Source organism: Thamnophis elegans, chromosome 8 (genome assembly GCF_009769535.1).
Source record: "Thamnophis elegans isolate rThaEle1 chromosome 8, rThaEle1.pri, whole genome shotgun sequence".
In the NCBI taxonomy this organism is placed as follows: domain Eukaryota; kingdom Metazoa; phylum Chordata; class Lepidosauria; order Squamata; family Colubridae; genus Thamnophis; species Thamnophis elegans.
The window spans coordinates 36,032,310-36,051,558 of NC_045548.1; the positions used below are offsets into that span (position 1 = coordinate 36,032,310).

The 19,249-nt window shown below is 39.7% G+C and overlaps 1 protein-coding gene across 6 annotated transcripts in view; it reads left to right on the forward strand.

Annotated features, from left to right (window-relative positions):
• The first annotated feature begins 90 nt into the window (after positions 1 to 90).
• The window catches only part of SPIDR (scaffold protein involved in DNA repair), a 247,544-nt gene continuing 228,385 nt past the window's right edge, over positions 91 to 19,249 (forward strand). For all 6 annotated transcript variants that reach the window (XM_032222617.1, XM_032222619.1, XM_032222620.1 and 3 more), the window contains exons 1-5: positions 91 to 244; positions 2,585 to 2,740; positions 5,276 to 5,345; positions 6,177 to 6,332; positions 8,551 to 8,711. In XM_032222617.1, the coding sequence (XP_032078508.1) occupies positions 230 to 244; positions 2,585 to 2,740; positions 5,276 to 5,345; positions 6,177 to 6,332; positions 8,551 to 8,711 (558 nt within the window). In that variant the 5' untranslated portion in view covers positions 91 to 229. The remainder of the gene's footprint in view (positions 245 to 2,584; positions 2,741 to 5,275; positions 5,346 to 6,176; positions 6,333 to 8,550; positions 8,712 to 19,249) is intronic.

The window sequence follows — 19,249 nt, forward strand, 5'->3', positions numbered from 1 at the left end:
GTCAGACGTATCTTGCCATGTGCCATGTCTTCCCCAATCCAGAGCTCGGCAGATGAAACGGCGCCAAGCTGGAAGAGAAGGGGGCGTGGCTCCAGTCCAGTTAACACAGAAACGTTTTTTTCTTGACTGCTGTACAATAGCTTGGAATTCCTATACCGGCCCTCCCCAAACGGCAAAGCGCTTCTTTTCTGTCACGTGACAAATGGGAGACTCATTCTGAAGAGGGGAGATGGCCCTGAGGAAGGTACCAAATTATTTTCTTGGGGGGTAGAACGGCTCGCCCTGAAGAAGTAGAACGTTGGAGTCCTCTTCCATTAATTCTAAATATCGGGGGCTATTGGGCGTTGTAGACAATGAGGAGGATAGAAAGTCACGCTTATCTAGAAATACGAATATGAAGCTCTGGGTGGGCTGTAATTAAACCCTGCCAGAGTTTTTCAGGGCCATGGAAGCTTATACTTTAGCGCAGGGGTCCACAAACGTGGCAGCTTTAAGACTTGTGGACTTCAACTCCCAGAATTCTCCAGCCAGCATAATACAGCCAGCATACCATAGCTGGCTGGAGAATTCTGGGAGTTGAAGTCCACAAGTCTTAAAGTTGCAAAGTTTGAAGACCTCTTCTTTCAGCGTATAGAACGATAAGACAACAGCATTGTCAGAATTGAGTGGCTTTGTAGGAGTTGATTTGGTTGCTTTGGCGAATGAGAGCTGCAATGACTTCAAAAATACTGTTTTAGAAGGAAATTGATATTAAAATAATTATCCTCTTTAATTTTGATTCTGGTCCTATATTCTCTAGGGGTTGGGACCCTCCTGGTGTGCTTACAGGCTACCTAAATAGCTCTGTGTGTGGAGAACAGTGATAGTAAAATTTGTTGCATATGAAATAACAAAAAGCAGAAGAAGAAGACAACTATTTTGTACTTTGTATAAAAGTTCAGAAAAAAAATGTTGTGAAAGACTTCAGGGATAATGTTTAACTCTACAACTATGGTTTAACCCTATGGTTAAAATAAAATTAGGCGATATTCAGAGGTGATTGAATTTTTATTGGTCCATTCTGATAACAAAAACAAAAAGGCATTATGTTGCTTAGTCCTGTGTATATGGCCATGTGAGTCTAGTGCCAGACTAGCATGGATGATGTTACCTAGTTTGTGTAATGAAATGTCTGCAGGAAAACAAAAAAAAAAGAGTATCAAGGACCCCTCATTTCAACCGTATGCTACAAATATTCTCCTTTATTGGTATACGGTTCTGTCTCCTCCCAATATTATTTTTCACATTGCTTCCTTTAGTAGAGTAAAAAATTTCAATGATCTGCAGATCATTTTACAGATTGTCAAGGCATGGTTCAGGTGATTGTAGCCTTTTGAATCTATGTAATTAATAATGTTATCATTATTTAAATTTTGGCTCAAAGTACAATACTTTGTAACTTCGTCTTAACAGTAAAACTATTTTGTTATATTTATTAGATTTTTATCCCACCTTTATTACTTCTATAAGTAATTCAAGGTGGCAAACATACATATAACACTCCTTCCTACCTACAACAGCCCTGTGAGATAGTTGGGCTGAGAGAGTAACTGGCCTAGGGTCACCCAGCTGACTAAAGTGGCACTACAACTCAGTTTCCTTTTTTTCCATAGGCCCCTGTTCTGACCCCCTCCGTACGATGAGTCACACCGACACAAGGTTACTGTTAGCCAATTTATTCACAGTAATTACTCACAGACAAGACTTTGGCAGCAACTCAGACTCCCACAGATAAGAAATACACACAAGAGCTTCTCCAGCTTTAGTATAACGGTTGTGTCCTGCAAAAGGTCTCTTCCCAAAGTCTCTTCTTATATACTCTTTTTGGAGGAGCCTAATCACAACCACCTGGGCCCAATTATCTTCTATGTCTCCATAATTGCTGCCGGTGCTTATCTGCCCATCTCTGCCTGGTATCCGGGACCAACTCCCTTTGCTCCTCCCCACTGCTCCAAGGCTTGACGTCTTCACCACTGCTCCAGGGCCTGACATCAGGGACAAACTCCCTTTGGCTTTCACCACTACTCCATGCCTCAGGCGCCTCCTGGTGGCCAACCAGCCTCTCTGGTCCCTGCTCGGAATCTGAATCCTGCCCAGGGTCCTCCACATCGTCCAGAGCCAACTCATAGGGTCCCTCGCTATCGGAGTCTATTGGCAACTCCAACGGCTCCTGCTGGGACACAACAGGCCCCATTGTGCTGGTTTAGAACAGTGGTAGTCAACCTGGTCCCTACCGCCCACTAGTGGGCGTTCCAGCTTTCATGGTGGGTGGTAGGGGTTTGCTGTAACTCTGCTTTATAAATTTTATAAAGTAAAGTTACTTCCCTACTTTATAAATCACCATTACTGTGGAACCGGTGGGCGGTTAGAAAATTTTACTACTAACTGAGATACAAAAGTGGGCGGTAGGTATAAAAATGTTGAGTACCCCTGGTTTAGAAGATATATTTTGTTTTGTTAGGCACCATTACATTTGTATATTTGTATTCATGATTATATTAATAAAAATAATGGTAGAAATCGATTTAAAAACATTTATTTGCAGAGGAAACGATCATGCCGCATAGAACATGCCTGTTTTCCTGATGAAATGCCTAGACAGGAAGAGAAGAAAAATCTTCATGCACCAGTGGCTGCTGCTTCGATTTCAGATACCTGGCATCATTGTGGTGATGGATTTCAAATTTCATCTTCATTGGAGGTTAATATTTTATGTTTTCGTATAGGAGAGATCATTCTTAATTGCTTAGTTACATGGATTTTCTTTCTTTATCCATTTCCCCATAGCTTTCCAAACTCTTATAGTAGCTGTTTTTGGCATCCACTTCACTTTGTTCATGTTCATTTTTAAGTAGGTTCCCAAATCACAAGTAAACATTCTGATTTCAGTATTAATATGTAAATCAGGCCTAAATGCAGTACCCTTGAAAACTACTTGGAAATGCCAAATTATGCAGGGTGCTGTTTCAAAGCCAATATAAGTGTTTTGTTTTTTTCTGGTGTCACTATTAGCTTTTTAGGAGCATGTTAGTGACTGCACTCCAAATATTTTTGAGGAGAATCAAAACAAAAGCTTATTTTTATTGTATTAATATGCCATGTATGCCTATAAGATCAAATTTATTATTTACTTGGATGTAACCATCTGGCAGACCTGCTGCGTATTAGCAAGACATGACTAGGTGAAGGCAGTAATACTATCCTGTTGGAGATTTGCTCAGCTGGGTTTTGAGTTTTGCAGCAACTGCAGGCTCAAAACCAAGGGTGGGTTGTATTACTCTTATGGAACTTTCTTGTGACGGGGCAAATGGCTAGATGCAAGTACTTATAATCTAATTAAGCATTAAAACCAATAGGGTATCTTCCCTAATTTACTAGCCATTCTGGGCTGGTATTGTAGTCCCTTCAGTTTTTTTGTGATGGGTAGCTTCAATTCTTCATATCTTCAAGCCAAGTGTAGAAAAGTCCTAGAGTTCATGGCCTCCAATGACAACTGCAGGGTTTTCTCAATAATTTTTCGTACATACAAGTGGTCATACATTAGCATTCTGGAAGGCCTTGAAGCTCTTCAAAAGGTAAGCGAGGAGGATGCTTGGCCAGGTGGGGTGGGAATCAGGCCTAAGTCCTGGGAGAACTGAGTGGAAGTGAGAAAAGACTGAGGGAACCCAAGGAGAAGGAAGAGCATGGGGATCTTGGAATGATGGAGGCCCTGGGAAGGCTGGGACAGGTGGGCCTGGACCTGTGCTTGTTCTCTGTGCTCTGTTTAATGAACTGTACATTTGTTTAACAATTGCATTGGGGAAAGCGGGTGTATGTGTGTCATGATACAGCCATTGTGACATGCAACCATAATGTTATTTACATCATTTTAAGGGTGTTATATGGTCCTTTAGGCCTCAGGTTGTATAAAGTAAAATATGTATAAAGTATAAAGAGTATAATTAGAGATGAGCCATTCTTGTAGAAGCTATGCTAGTTAACTTTGTTTTGTTTTGTTTTGGATTGCTGGTGTCTCAGTTTAGCTGAATGGTAAGAATTTCTCCTTGTATCAGTCTGCTTTTATTTTGAGATCTGTTGTGAGACTACCCTCAAAGTAAACATTATGATGTGATTTATATGGGCTGGGCCACAATGAATTTTTTTGCAGAGGAGTTTAATATTGCCAAGATCTTTTTAAAAATCCATTTTTAAAACATGTATTATTTAACATAGAATTTATTTATTTATTTATTTATTTATTTATTTGTCTTGTATGCCGCCCACTCCCGGAGGACTCCGGGCGGCTCACAAAAGACGAGGGAAAGGGGGGAACGAGACAAAGACAACATATTAAAAACAAAACCAACATTCACAATTTCCGTGGAGGTAGATGCTTCTCAGCTCCCCCCAGCCTGCTGGAACAGCCAGGACTTGGTGGCTTCGCGGAAGGCCGGGAGGGTAGTAAGGGTCCGGATCTCAACAGGGAGCTCGTTCCAGAGGGCCGGAGCTGCAACAGAGAAGGCTTTCCCCCGAGGAGTCGCCAGCCGACATTGGCTGGCAGATGGAATCCGGAGGAGACCTAACCTGTGCGATCTAATTGGTCTGAGAGAGGTAATCGGCAGGAGGCAGTCTCTCAGGTACCCAGGTCCGATGCCATGTAGGGCTTTATAGGTAGCGACCAGCACCTTAAAGCGGATTCAGAGACTAATAGGTAGCCAGTGCAGCTCGCGGAGGATAGGTGTAACGTGGGTGTACCTTGGTGCACCCACAATCGCTCGCGCGGCTGCATTCTGGACTAATTGGAGTCTTGAGGTCACAAGGGCGTGAGTGACTGTCTGAAGGGCCTCCCGATCCATGTTCTCCAGAACATTTTACAAAACAGTTTAAAGGATGTGATATACATGTAATCCATTTATTTACTGCCAGGGTAGATAGAAACCAGAATAAAATTAATCTAAGTAAAGTTTATTAGTATTCAGTGGAAAACATAGTTAACAGTTTTAAAGGTTAGCAGTTTAACAATTAAAGGCTGGATTTTTTTTGTGGCTCTCAAGTTCAGAAAGAGGATTTTTTCTGTTTTACAATGTATTTGTGATGTATCTATTAAGTCATTGTTTTGCAATGGAAGTATCTTTGGAACTGCATACTACATGAAATAGCTTTATGTATTTTAAAAGTATATTTTTGATTTTTTTAAAAATTACAAGTATACTTTACACAATACTAGATTATATGTATTCCTCTCTTCTTCAAACAGGCTAAAGAATCTTTAAGAAAACCAGTTAGAGCTAAAAAGTCTTTTGCATCATTGCTTAGCTCAAGTGAAGGTACAATACTGTGTTCTTTCATTTTATTCATATAAATATTCTTTGTATTACACTCAAATATTTTTTCATAGATCATGAACTTGGTGTTGGTTTAGAATATTATGTTACACAATTTAATCTTTAACAGAATTAGAACATACACTACTTAGAGTCATCTATAACCTTAAGGAAATAAATAACATGCAATACTATGACTGTAATTACACTTTATGGCAAGATATTTTATGGCAAGATACTGTTGATTTTGATATATTCCACCAAACATGTGAGGTTTTTTAGAACAGTATAAAGTTTAACCATGTCTAATTGCAGTGAGGGAAATTAATGTGTTTAACCAGAGTATATTGACAGAAAAATAGTTACATACATCTAAGTATATAGGAATAAGATGTGATATGCTACTTTTAATGCACAAAATAATGTTTTGTAACAATGAGATTTACTCCCTCTTGCTAGTATAGGTAGAGTAGAAACTTTTTTTTAAAAAAATCAATATTTGGGTCTTTGGTTTCTACTTAAATAATAACAGAATGAGTTGTGTGTGCAGATCAGTTCAATTTCTGATAAGCTTAGTTTTAGTTGGTGAGATAACATAGTGGGTGAGATCTGTTTAGAAAGATCTTGGTTCAGATCTGTCCCTTGAACCAATAGATAATCTTTGGAAGATAAAACAGGATTGTTGTAAAGAGTGCAACAAGCTATTGTATAAATACTGCTTAGAATTATAATCAAAATTCTGATTACTGTTATACATTCAGCAAATATTTTGATGTTTTAATTCAAGCTGAAGAAACTAGTAACGTGCTACATTTTTTTCAATTTTTTAAATAGAAATCTCTCAAACTGAGAACTTTTGTGAATTTACTGACATTGTATGGAGTGAATTTTCAGATGACGAAAATGACATTACAGCCTCAGATTTTCTTTATATGAAAATGAAGAAATATAGAAAGTATGCTTTAATCGCCAAGGAAGTGTGTAATGAAGGTAACACATTTTCTGTACACAATGTAAAAATCAGTTTTCATTCCTAATTTTCAAAAAGCCATATCTCCCATATTTGTATTTTCTTGTCTTCATAGATTGAATACTACCCCCCCCCCCTTTTTTTTTTCTTTAGACCTGCAAAAATGCTATTCTTGAGGTCTCTACTAATAGCCACATAATTCTTCAAAACAGTCTGGTCTTGGAACCACAGTCCTGAATTCTTTCTATTTTCTAGTATTTTATTTATACATTTATTTGCTTGTTGACAATTTATGTACATTTCACAAATCTTACTGTTGTTGCTGTTACTTCTATTATTAAATCTTGGAATCAAATGAAATCTTAGCAGGGAAAAGTTGGAGGAATTAGTATGTTTATCTGTTAAAAATTAATAGCATAGTTTTATTTATTTGATATGCTTAACAGACTCATTCAGATAAATGCAGGCTTACAAGAATAACAAATAATATGTCCATAGTGTACTTCAACAATGTGAACATTCATGGAAGAAAGAAAATGATAAAACATCTACAGTAAACAGTGTAATAGTAAAACACTCTTCATAAACCTATAACACCATTATTCAAATTGATAACATTCAGTATATCAACCCTATAATAATTAAATAGTAACATACCATTCATAGTCAAACATTGACCAGACACCATCCAATTACCCCCCCCCCCAAATCATTGTTTTCTGGAATGACATCATAACTGGATCTAGATTAATATTTATTTAATCAATTTATACCATCACTCATTCTGATATGTGACTCTGGGAAGCTTACAATAAAATAGATAAAAACTAAAAACAATATAAAAAATAAAACATAGCAGATGGACTTGTAAAACAACCATTAACAACCAGGAGATGGGCTCTAACACATACCCCAGGCTCAGGATCTCAGGTTTTCAGGGCCAGTCTGAACATTGGAGTAATGATGTTTCAGAGAACAGGTCCCATGGCAGAAAAGGTGCTGGAAGACGCCACTAACTGACAGGATCTCAAGTATACACTATCTGACAGATTGGGTAGGATGGGTAGAAACAACTGGAAAGAGATTGGTTGATAAGTAACCTGGTCCCAAACCATAAAGCTGCCAGCACCTTGAATCATATCTGGAACAAGCTGGTAGCCATTCTCAGCTAGTACCTGAGTTTTTTCATTCTGCGCTAATGGTAGCTGGATGTCCTTTAAAGGCAACTCCATATGGTACTCTGTACATGATGATGAAGCATGGGTTACTGTAGCAAAGTTTTTCCATTCCAGTTAAGCCATAGCTGGTCTGCTAGCATAAGTTAGACAATGGTCCTCTTGGCCACATCTTCCACATACCTTTCCAGCAGTAGCTATGTGATAAGGAAGAACTCTTAAGTTGTGGACCTACCATGTCAAAGATACTGTGGCTTTTCTCATGAAATGACATTAGGGCAGCCAAAATCCTTAATAAACAGTTAGTTTCATCTAATTCAGATATTAACAATCTTCAGTCACTGGAACAAATTTCTATAACATAACTGGTTTGTCCATTGATATGAATTTAAAATGGTATCATCAGCATAAATCTAGGACTGACAAATAACCTTCCTCAGTACCTTTATGTCATTGTTATGTAATGGGGAGAGGACTGAACTCCACTACTCTCTACATGTGAGTGGTTATTGGGCTTTCTCCTTTATAGTCATTGACTGAAAATGTCAGCTAATGAAGGAACTGAATCACTCTACTATAGAACAGTGACTACAATACTCAACTCATAAAAGCAGTAAAGATTGATCATATAGAATGCTATTGAGAAATGGAGTAGGATTAGAGGGTGGATGCTACCTTCAATAAGCTCTCCAGGTCCAAATCCTGACTGAAAAAGCCCAGATAATGTACTTCTTCTAAGGCGCTTTGTATATATATATTGGTATTTTGTGCAAGCTCAACCAGCATAGCATGTTTAAATGAGAAATATGTGATTATTAAGCTGTAATAGTAAGTAGTAGCTGCATAACAATCATGAAAATAGCAGTGCTTTACTCGTTTAGAAAGTAGTTTCTTTTGTGAAGTACAACAACTAGTCTTAGTTGCCATCAAGTTGTGGTCATTAATTAAAGTTCTATATACAAAATTAGATATGTCTAAAATATAATAAAGGTGTGTAAGAATATTAGTAGTTTTAAAAATGTCTTAATTTTTTGGTGGGTTTTTTTCCTGTTCCTTCATGAAGAACCTGAATTCATTGAATGGAAGAATGATAGTGATTATGAGCATGATGAACAATGTAGTGAATCAGAAGGTAATGAAGCTCCTTTGGATATATTGGACACAGATTCATGCACAAACAGCACTTCCAAAGCCAATGGAGAGAAGGAAGATGAACCCTCAAAGGTAAAAAAAAATGTTTAAGATGGAGGTCTTTTAAGAATGTTTGCTGCCAGACTAAATACTCTATTTGAAAGTGGAGATTATTGAATATAATTTAATGCATTTTAATTTAGTTTTTTTAAAAAAAATAATTGATGGCCATTGCCCTTCTTGGCACCAGGGACTGGGTTCCTGGAAGACAATTTTCCTGTGAACGGGGCGGGGGGGGGGGGAGGATGGTTTCAATTTGGCTCGCTTGCCTGCCGCTCACCTCTAGCTGTACAGCCCAGTTGCTAACAGGCCACGGACCGGTACTGTTTTTAAATCATAAGCATATCTTTTATTAAATGCATGGAATCCTGAGACTTATAGCATGCAATGAAGAAAAATGGTTTTAATTAATAATAAATAAGCATGGTTCATCAGTTTTGCTCTTTTAAACTTAATATCCTGGTGTCATGGTTCCAAGTAATGGGTCCAATCAGTTCAGGACTCTGAGGTTTTCTCAAAGATCTATTTTATTGGGTACATCATATTGGCACATTCAAATATGAAACCAACTCTAAATATTTCCCACATTTTGTTATAATAAATGAAATAGATATCACCCACCCACTAGTGTCACTGGTCACATTAATCAACCAGGTAGATGGCAGGCTGCTCAGCTATTCCCTCTGGCCGTTACAAATTCTCGTTGAGATGACCTTGATTCCCATGGGCCTTATCACTGTTATGTCTGGCACTTGGGAGGAAATTATCCCACACCCCATAGTTCCCCCTTCCCCCATATGTATGGCAACTAAGATAAAGTCATTTTCAGAGTTGATACGGAGTTGGTTTATAAAGGGCTTCAGTATTCTCCAGTAGAGGGAGACAGGAACCATTTTTTTGAAGTTTTAATTTAGAAGAAAATTGATAAAGAATTTTATGTGCTTTATCCTGTACTGAAGTACTACAAATACTTTTTAAAAATAGGTTGTAAAAATTAAATGTTTGGTCAACTATCAGTAGGTAATACAAAAAATGCAGAATATGTGATAAATGTGACATCTTACTCCCAGGTTAAGCAACGGGAGCTCTTCAACATTAAAATTGGGGGAATAATATTTAAAGATTAGAGAGAGGGGGAGCATTGTTATTATTAGTGTAATTTAATTTTCATTGCAACACTGTTCCAAAATGCCAGCAGTGCTACTGAAAAGCAGTATTTATTGGCCACAGTTCTTTCTTGTTCCCAAAAGTGGGAAATATCAGTTGTTTCTCCAGAGATGACCATACAGGTTTATTTGTGAGCCACCAAAATTTATTTTTGATTGAGGTGAGTAAAGATAAGATTAATAATAAAGTCAAGTGGATTCTAGTTCAAGTAAGAAATCCGGAGGTACAGTAAACTAAGCTTTGTATGGTTTAATGTGTTACATGAACCTAGCCATGTTTTGTAAATCCTGGTTTATGGCTTTAGTTGCATGACAGCCTTTTGGGATGGAAGTGTGCCTTCCACTCTTTTCCCCTAAAAGTTCTCTTGGCCCCAATCTTTTGTCCTGTAGGAGTGGCATGGTCAGTCTAGCTGTCATCGAATATCTTCTATATCTGGCATTATAATTGCGATAATGCATCTCTAAATTAATTTTAAAATTTCACTGATCTTTTGATCAAGTTCAGAAGAAACACTCATACTAAGATGAATAAAAATAATAAAGTGGCCACAAATGAAAATCAGCTAAAAATTTTTTTAGTAAAAATGCTAAACAATTGGGTATGAGCCAAGGTGGCGCAGTGGTTAAATGCAGCACTGCAGGCTACTGCTAGATCAGCAGGTCAGCGGTTCAAATCTCACCGGCTCAGGGTTGACTCAGCCTTCCATCCTTCCGAGGTGGGTAAAATGAGGACCCAGATTGTTGGGGGCAATATGCTGACTCTCTGTAAACCGCTTAGAGAGGCCTGAAAGCCCTATGAAGCGGTATATAAGTCTAACTGCTATTGCTATTGCTATTGCTATCAATAGCAATTTCGATTACAGATAATCAGCCCTTTTCCCTATTGGGAAATTAATATAAAATTGTATTTAAAACATGTAAATGTAGAACAACCTCTTTTAGCTTTAAATATTAAAATGTAGGTAATTGGTTTTGGGGAAAAAACATTACAAAGTTATTCCAATCCTGAACAACTGGAAATAAATGGAACAAGAAAAGAGACTATGGAGTAAACACAAGAATTCCTGAAGACCACAAGATGGTGCTATCCTGTTAAGAGAAAACTTGCCTTAAAGAGGTGAATTAACATACATTCCTTGAGGATTGGGTTCCAGTTGACAGTAAATATAATACTTTAAGGAGAGGAGCATTTTTTTAAATTGAACACAGAAAAAGCAAATATTAAATTTGGCTGTTTGTAGTCTATTTCTTCTTAGGTAATATCCCTTGAATCAGACTTTCCTTCTCATTTAATCCACCTAGACTTCCCTTCTGCTTTTTGGAAGTTCTGAAGTAAGCTCTAAAGTTTAAACGTGGGTTGAAAAGAAATTATCTTTCTTCACTATATCATATTCACTATATCATATAGCTTCATATTTGACTCTCTTCTCCTAGAATTATGTCTTTAGTTTTCAAAAATACAAATTATCTTCTTCCTGGAGGGTGTTAGAATGGGGTCTCTTCCTATGTGTCAAAGTGAGCATCATGTAAAGCAGCGGATTCAGAGTGTCTGAGCCTGTGAAGCCTATTTGGCATGAAACAATGGGGGAATTCTAAGTATGGTGAATACAGGCTGCCTTTCACAGCAGCTCAAATAAGTTAACAAACTGAACTGTTACTAGCAACTTCTTACATTAAATGGCATGCTACATTCAGGTTATTGTTAAAAAGTGTTTATATGCCTCTTAATTCATTATAATAAGACTGTCTTGCCTGTTTATGTGCTCAGTAAATAAAGAAGTTATTTACTGAGCACATAAACAGGCAAGAAAGTAATCCTCAACTTACAACCGTAATTGAGCCCCAAATTTCTGTTGTTAAATGAGATACTTGTTAAGTGACTTTTGCCCCATTTTACAACATTCCTTACCATAGTTGTTAAGTGGATCATTGCAGTTGTTAAGTTAGTAAACTGGTTGTTAAATAACTCTGGCTTCCCCATTGACATTGCTTGTCAGAAAGACATAAAAGATTATCACAGGGCCTCAGGATACAGCAACTGTCGTAAGTATGAACCAGTTGCCAAGCATCTGAATTTTGATCAGGTGACCATGGGGATGCTGCAAAGGTTGCAATTATGAAAAAAAGGTTATAAGTCACTTTTTGAAGTGCTGTTGTAGCTTTGAGCAGTCACTAAATGAACTGTTGTAAATCAAGTATTACCTGTGTAGAATAGGTGATATGTGGTTCAATAGAAATAACTGGGAGAGGGATCTAGGTGTCCTAGTGGGCGATCTCTTGAATATGAGCCAGCAATGTGCTGCAGCTGCCAAAAAAGCCAATGAAGGCTGCATCGATATAGGGATATTGTCATGTAAAGTGATAATACCGCTTTATGTTGCATTCATAAGGCCACACTTAAAATATTGTGTCCAGTTGGGGTCACTACAAAAAATATTTTGAGATTCTAGAAGGGGTGCAGAGAAGAGCAACAAAGATGATTGGGGGGGGGGGCGTCTAGGGGCTAAATTGTGATGAATGGTTGCAGGAACTAAGTACTGTACGTCTAGTCTAGCAAAGAGAAGGACTATGGGTGACATGATAGCAGTCTTCCAATACTTGAAGGGCTATCATAAAGAAGAGGGATAAACCTATTCGCCAAAGCTTTGAAGGCAGGACTTTATTAAAGAGAGATCCAACATAGAATGAAGGAGAAGTTTCCTAACAGAGATCAATTAATAGGGGAACAGCTGGAAGTTGTGGGTACTCTATCCCTGGAGGTTTTCAAGAAGAGATTGGACAATAATTTGTCCGGAGTGGTGTAGGGTCTCCTGCTTGAGCAGGGGGTTGGATTGGAAGACCTAGGTCTCTTCCAACTCTTATTTTGTTAGATATTGTTCAAATAGTAATATGAGGAATCTAGTCTACATCCTTAGTTGTGATTATTTTTATTGTTCAAGTGCAGACTTGTAAAAATGAATGTGTAGTAAAAGCTGATACTACTGCTAGAGGTTTCTATATATGATTAAACACTGTATGCATAGGTATTGCAGCTAAGTGTACAAATCTCATTTTGTTTGCTATATTAGTATTGGTTGATTAGCTTTTCTAACACTGTTCAGATAATATCTTACCACATTATCTTCTTATAGAATTGTACATTGTAGCACTACATAGATTGATGGTCTCCCACCAATTATTTTTATTCTTTCTTCAAACATGCCAAAAGCTATAGTTTTCTTTTTTGACAAAACAATAAAATTATGTTTCATGCTTTGTAAATAAACCAGGATTTTAAGCAACTTTAATCCATAGCATTACATAGCACTGTATTTTGAAGCCAAATTAAAATCTGGTTTGAGCCTAATTGAACATTTTGTGTTTAACCTACGATTTAACTTCATAAACCCTTGGATTGTGTGAGTTTATTTCATTTTTGTTCCAACTGGCTTCTGACATTTTTGCCATCTTTTATTTTTGTGTCGTATTGTATTTTTAGTATTTCCACTTTTGAACTACCCAGAGTTGTTGGTAATCAAGTGAAATGCGAGTTAATTATTATCTCTTCACAACAATGTGAAGTCACAGCTGCCAGTTCTTTAGGTGGTGTTGGTGCTCATATGCATTGAGTTCTTCCCAAGAACCAAAGATGTTGTAATGTATCCACATAGTATGTGTTCAAATCCAAGCAGTGCCCTTTTGTAGTTGATGGATGGAAATATCAATATCATAAACAGCTGGTTTATGCCATAATCTTTCAATATTGATTTTTCAGATCTTGATACTTTGTGATGTTCTTCAATTCTTTGTGTTCAATTACCCCTTGGTATTGTTACCAATTATCCATACTTTCCTCTTTTCAACCACATTTATGTTTGGTGTGTTATGAGCCCAGGCTTTATTAGTCTGTATTAGGAAATTCCACAATATTTTAACCTCCTGATTTTCCACTACTTTTTCAACTTGTTCCCACCTATTTTTCATTAATGGTACATGGTAATTTTTACAGGTGTTCCTGTGAATCATTTTGGCAATTATATTATATCATTGTTTATAATCAGCTTGTGCAATCGTCTTGCACAAGATGAATATAAAATGGGTTTCTTCTGCTTCTTTTCACAATGATTTGTTGATTTTTCAATTCTGGCTTTGATTGCTTTTGTTTAAATAGTTTGGTCTTGCACAGCCAAAATCAAGCCTTCATTTCTTTTTAAAAAAAAACTTGTTGTACGCCATCCCCAGATTTTACCTTCATCCACCTTCCCCTCAATCTATTGTGGAAATTGACCCTGTAATGTTTTTTCTTGCCAGCATTCTGTTCTGTTTTTATTACATTGTTTTATTACTCATGTTTTCTTTCATGCACGTTCTGTAAGTTTCAATTTTTAACTTGTATCAATGTTTATTATTAGTTCAGAATTCCTGCTTAATATTTTTTTATGCATAACTTGATTTACTAGGACAAGCTGCCATTGTGTAAACATGGACATTGACTTTACCAGAATAATACTGTATTAAAATAAAGGAGAGGGAATTAGAGGTATAACATAAAGAATTTGATTTTATGACAGTGGGGCTGAGTTATCTACTAAGCTGTTCTTAGTAAATGGTTTTGCTACTTTGGAGGTTACAGAGCTAAGCTTGCAAGAGAAACTGGTTGTTAAATGTATGGATATTAAATTTATCACAAAAACAACTTTGTTTGAAATATTGACAGTTCTACTTTGTAATTGCTTGTTGTGTAACTGATTACATTTTAAAAACAATGAAAATACAGTACTCTTGACAATATTTTAATGCAAAATACTGAGGCACTCACAGGTCTTTTCTGAGTTAATCATCCGATTATCCTCAAGATGATATGTTGTTCATACAACAAATATAGCCTCTTAAACAACTTGAATTGTAATTATTTTCATTCCAGAGGATTAAACTGCTAGGTTGTTTGTTCTGATACCATTCCTGATCCTAGTCTTTTCCTACTCATCCTAAATGTTAGTGTCAGCATCGACTTCATTTAGTAATCAGGAAAGAAACCACTGGACTCCATTTGACTTGAATTCAAGTGTACTTTTACTAATTATAAACGAACAGTTGCAAAGCAAAGCTGAGTCTGGTTAATTAGGCGCGAAAGCGGATAATATCAAGTACAATTCAATCCCCTCCCCTTGGCACCCCCTTTCATAGTCCAATTATAATGCACCCAACTGTCAGGTGGGAGATAACTTCAAAAATCCTCATCAGGATGGAATGCTGGACAGTTGGCCTTGGCGGGAAACTCCCTTCATCCACATGCACAGTAAGGTGGTCAGATCAGCGTCTAGAAACTTCCTCCAGCACATAATGATTCCCCTCCCAGATACCATGCCCCCCTTCCCCGTTTCAATGACAGCCGAAGCAGCAGCAAAGCAGAGGCTGACATCCGGCCCTCCTCCAGGAAAGGGTGGTCAGACCTGCAGAAACGAAAAGAACACAAACAGACAGACAGACAACAAGACATGAAAAAGGGAAAGGGGGAGGGAAGAAAAACAAGAAAAAGGAAAATTAGGAGAATGTCCAAAGTCAGGGCTTGTCAGGATAAGCAGAGTAGAACTTGCGGAGCAGACGAGGCGCTCGAACATGGGACCCGTCAACCCATTCAGTGTGAGAGGGGGGGAAATGCTTCCAAGCCACCAGGTACTGGATACGGTTCCGGTGCTTACGAGAGTCCAAAATCTCATGGACCTCGAAATGTTGCTCACCCTCAATCAAAAGCAGAGCGGGCGGAGGAGGGAGAGGCGGCCTCAACGATGAAGTGCAGACAGGCTTCAGGAGGTTAACATGAAAAACAGGGTAAACCCGGTTGAGGTGCTTAGGCAGCTGGAGCCAGACAGAAACAGGGTTGATGATTTTGACAACGGGAAATGGGCCAACATATTTGGGCCCCATTTTTTTCGACTTTTGCGGTGTTTGAAGAAATCTAGTGGACAAGTACATTTGATCACCAACTTTGTATTCATAGGGCTTAGTCCGTTTTTTATCAGCCTGTTTCTTATGAGTGCGGTGCGCAGCATCCAGAGTCTGGAGAGCTAAAGGCCAAATGCGCCGAAGACGGTCACTCCACTCGGGCAGCGACGACACTTGGGGCTGCTCACGAGGAACTTCAGGAATGGGCACAAAATCCTGGCCAAACACCACACGGAAAGGGGTGAACCCAGTGCTGCTATGCAAGGAATTATTGTAAGCTACCTCCGCATGAGGCAACAAATCTACCCAATCATCCTGTTGGTAGTTGATGAAACAATGTAAATATTATTCTAGTACAGAATTAGTCCTCTCACAAGCCCCATTAGTCTGAGGGTGGTGGGCGGAGCTTAATCCTTGGGCGGAGCCAATCCGCTTCAGAAACTCCTTCCAGAAAACGGAGGTGAACTGAACACCTCTGTCCAAAATGATGCGGTCAGGCACGCCATGTAAGCGGTAAACATGGGAGATGAACATCTTAGCGAGAGACTTAGCAGAGGGAATCTTGGAGCAAGGGATGAAATGGACCTGTTTGGAGAACAAGTCGGTAACAACCCAGATAACAGTGTGTCCCTGACTCTCAGGAAGTTCGACAATGAAATCCATGGAGATCTCCTTCCAAGAAGCCACTGGGCGAGCTACCGCCTGTGGCTTTCCCAGAGGGCGTTCAGCAGCAGCACAAACGGGACAACTGGCAACATATTTCCCAATGTCCTTTTTCAAAGCGGGCCACCAAAATTGTCGCTTGACGAGGTGGAGTGTCTTGATGAAGCCAAAGTGCCCTGCCATTCGGGAATCATGAGCCCGTTGAAGAACAATGAGTCTAAGAGATGCAGGAATGTATAATTTCGTCCCAATCCAAGGGAAATCATCCCTCAAAGTGCATTCATTCACGTGCTGTCGGAACCAATCATCATCAGCTAGGGCTTTTTTCAGGTTAGAAAGAAAGTCCTGAGACACCTCTACCTTAGAAAGTGCTTGACTTCTAGTAACAACAGGAGCAGCGAGGCTCGTCACAGGAATGACAGGCTGGACCACACTGAGCCTAGAACAGTTGTATTGAGGAAGTCTGGATAAAGCATCAGCCATAAAATTTTTACCCCCTAGAATGTATTTTAAGGTAAAATGAAATCTATTGAAATGCTGAGCCCAGGGCATCTGTTTAGGAGAAAGTTTTCTGGGTGTCCTCAAAGCTTCCAAATTTTTATGGTCAGTCCACACCTCGAAAGGGTGTTTGGCGCCCTCTAGAAAATGGCGCCATGTGGCCAAAGCCCAGCGAACAGCAAATGCTTCCTTCTCCCAAATGGCACAACGTCTCTCCGTGTTGGTTAGTTTGCGAGAGGTGTATGCGCAGGGTTGTAAATTACCTTGACTATTAGCTTGAAGCAACACAGCCCCCACAGCCACGTCACTGGCGTCAGCTTGGACCACAAAAGGTGCGTCCATGTCTGGATGTTTGAGGACTGGCTCCTCCGCGAAAAGCCGCTTTAACTTCTCGAAGGCAGCTTGGCATTCCATGGTCCAATCCAGCGGCTTGCTAGGGTTGGGTTTCGCCCCACCTTTAGATTTCAGGAGGTTAGTTATGGGAAGAGCTATCTTAGCAAAAGAGGGAATAAACTGGCGATAGAAATTAGCAAAACCCAAAACATTTTGCAATTGCTTGCATGTATGAGGGGCCTCTCACTCGGTGACCGCTTTGACCTTAGCGGGGTCCATTTCAACACCCTCGTGGGAGATGCGGTAGCCCAGGTAGTCAACCTTCTCCTGATGGAATTCACACTTGGACAATTTGGCGTAAAGTTCAGCTGCCCGAAGTTTCTTCAGCACAGTACGAACTAGCTTCACGTGTTCTTCACGTGTTTCCGTGTAAATAAGGATATCATCTAAATATACGATAACGCCCTTGTAAAGATGGTCATGTAAAACCTCATTAATTAGTTGCATGAACACCGCTGGCGCCCCCTGTAGGCCAAATGGCATCACACGAAATTGGAAACAGCCAAGGGGACAGTTGAAAGCAGTTTTCCATTCGTCCCTCTTTTTAATTCTGACTCTATAATATGCCTCTCTTAAATCCAATTTAGTGAAAATACGGCCCCTCCCTAGTTGGGCCAGCATGTCCTTCATTAGAGGCAACGGGTAGAGGTTCTGAGATGAGATGACGTTCAAGTTTTTGAAATTCACACATAATCTCAGGGAGCCATCTTTCTTTTCTCTGAATAGTACAGGAGCTGCTACCTTGGGTCTTGCCGGTTCAATGAACCCCCTTTCCAAGTTCTTATCAATGAATTTCCTCATTTCCTCCATTTCTCTAGGGGACATTGAATATATTTGGGGCTTTGGAAGCTTCACCCCAGGTAAAATGTCAATGGTGCAATCCGTGGGTCTGTGGGGGGGGTAATTTATCAGAAGATTTTTCACTAAAAAAACCCCTGAGATCCCAATACTCCTTTGGAATTCTTTCTTCCCCCTCAATTCTTTCCTGCCCCCTGGCTGCCAATGTGGAGCCAGTAGTTTCAGAATCAGGAGTCTCAGCTTTCCCCTCAGGGGGGGTACATTTGTGCAAATTCGTAATCAACCCTCTCTCCAATTAATGCGGGGGTTCCATCTACGAAGCCACGGGAGTCCCAAAATAAGGGGTCGGTCCATCCCCGGTGCCACAATAAAAGTTATTAATTCTTGGTGGGTCCCCATCCTCATCTCTATGTGTTCTGTAGAAAAGTGTGTTGGTCGGAGGGCAGAGATCGACCCCCAGGCCTCTCAATTATGGGGTGCCGCAGGGTTCGGTCCTGTCCCCCCTCCTATTTAACATCTACATGAAGCCGCTGGGTGAGATCATACGCCGGCACGGGATTAAATACCATCAATATGCGGACGATAAACAATTGTATCTGTCTGCCCCGTGCCAACTAAGTGAAGTGGTAGAAGTGATATGCCAGTGCCTGGAGGCTGTCAGGGTCTGGATGGGAACGAACAAGCTTGCACTCAATCCCGACAAGACTGAGTGGCTATTGATGCTCCCTCCCAAAGATGGTCCACCTATTCCATCTCTTCGCCTGGGGGGTGAAATTATACGCCCCTCAGAGAGGGTTCACAATTTGGGAGTCCTCCTGGACCCACAGCTGACATTAGAACATCACTTGTCGGCTGTGACCAGGGGGGCCTTTGCCCAGGTTCGCCTGGTGCACCAATTGCGACCCTACTTGGACCGGGAGGCCCTTCGGATACTCACTCACGCCCTTGTCACCTCAAGACTGGATTACTGTAACACACTCTACATGGGCCTGCCCTTGAAGAGTGTTCGAAGACTTCAGCTAGTCCAGAATGCAGCCGCTCGAGCGATTGTGGATGCACATAGGTACACCCACGTTACACCTATCCTCCGCGAGCTGCACTGGCTTTCTATTGGTCTCCGAACATGCT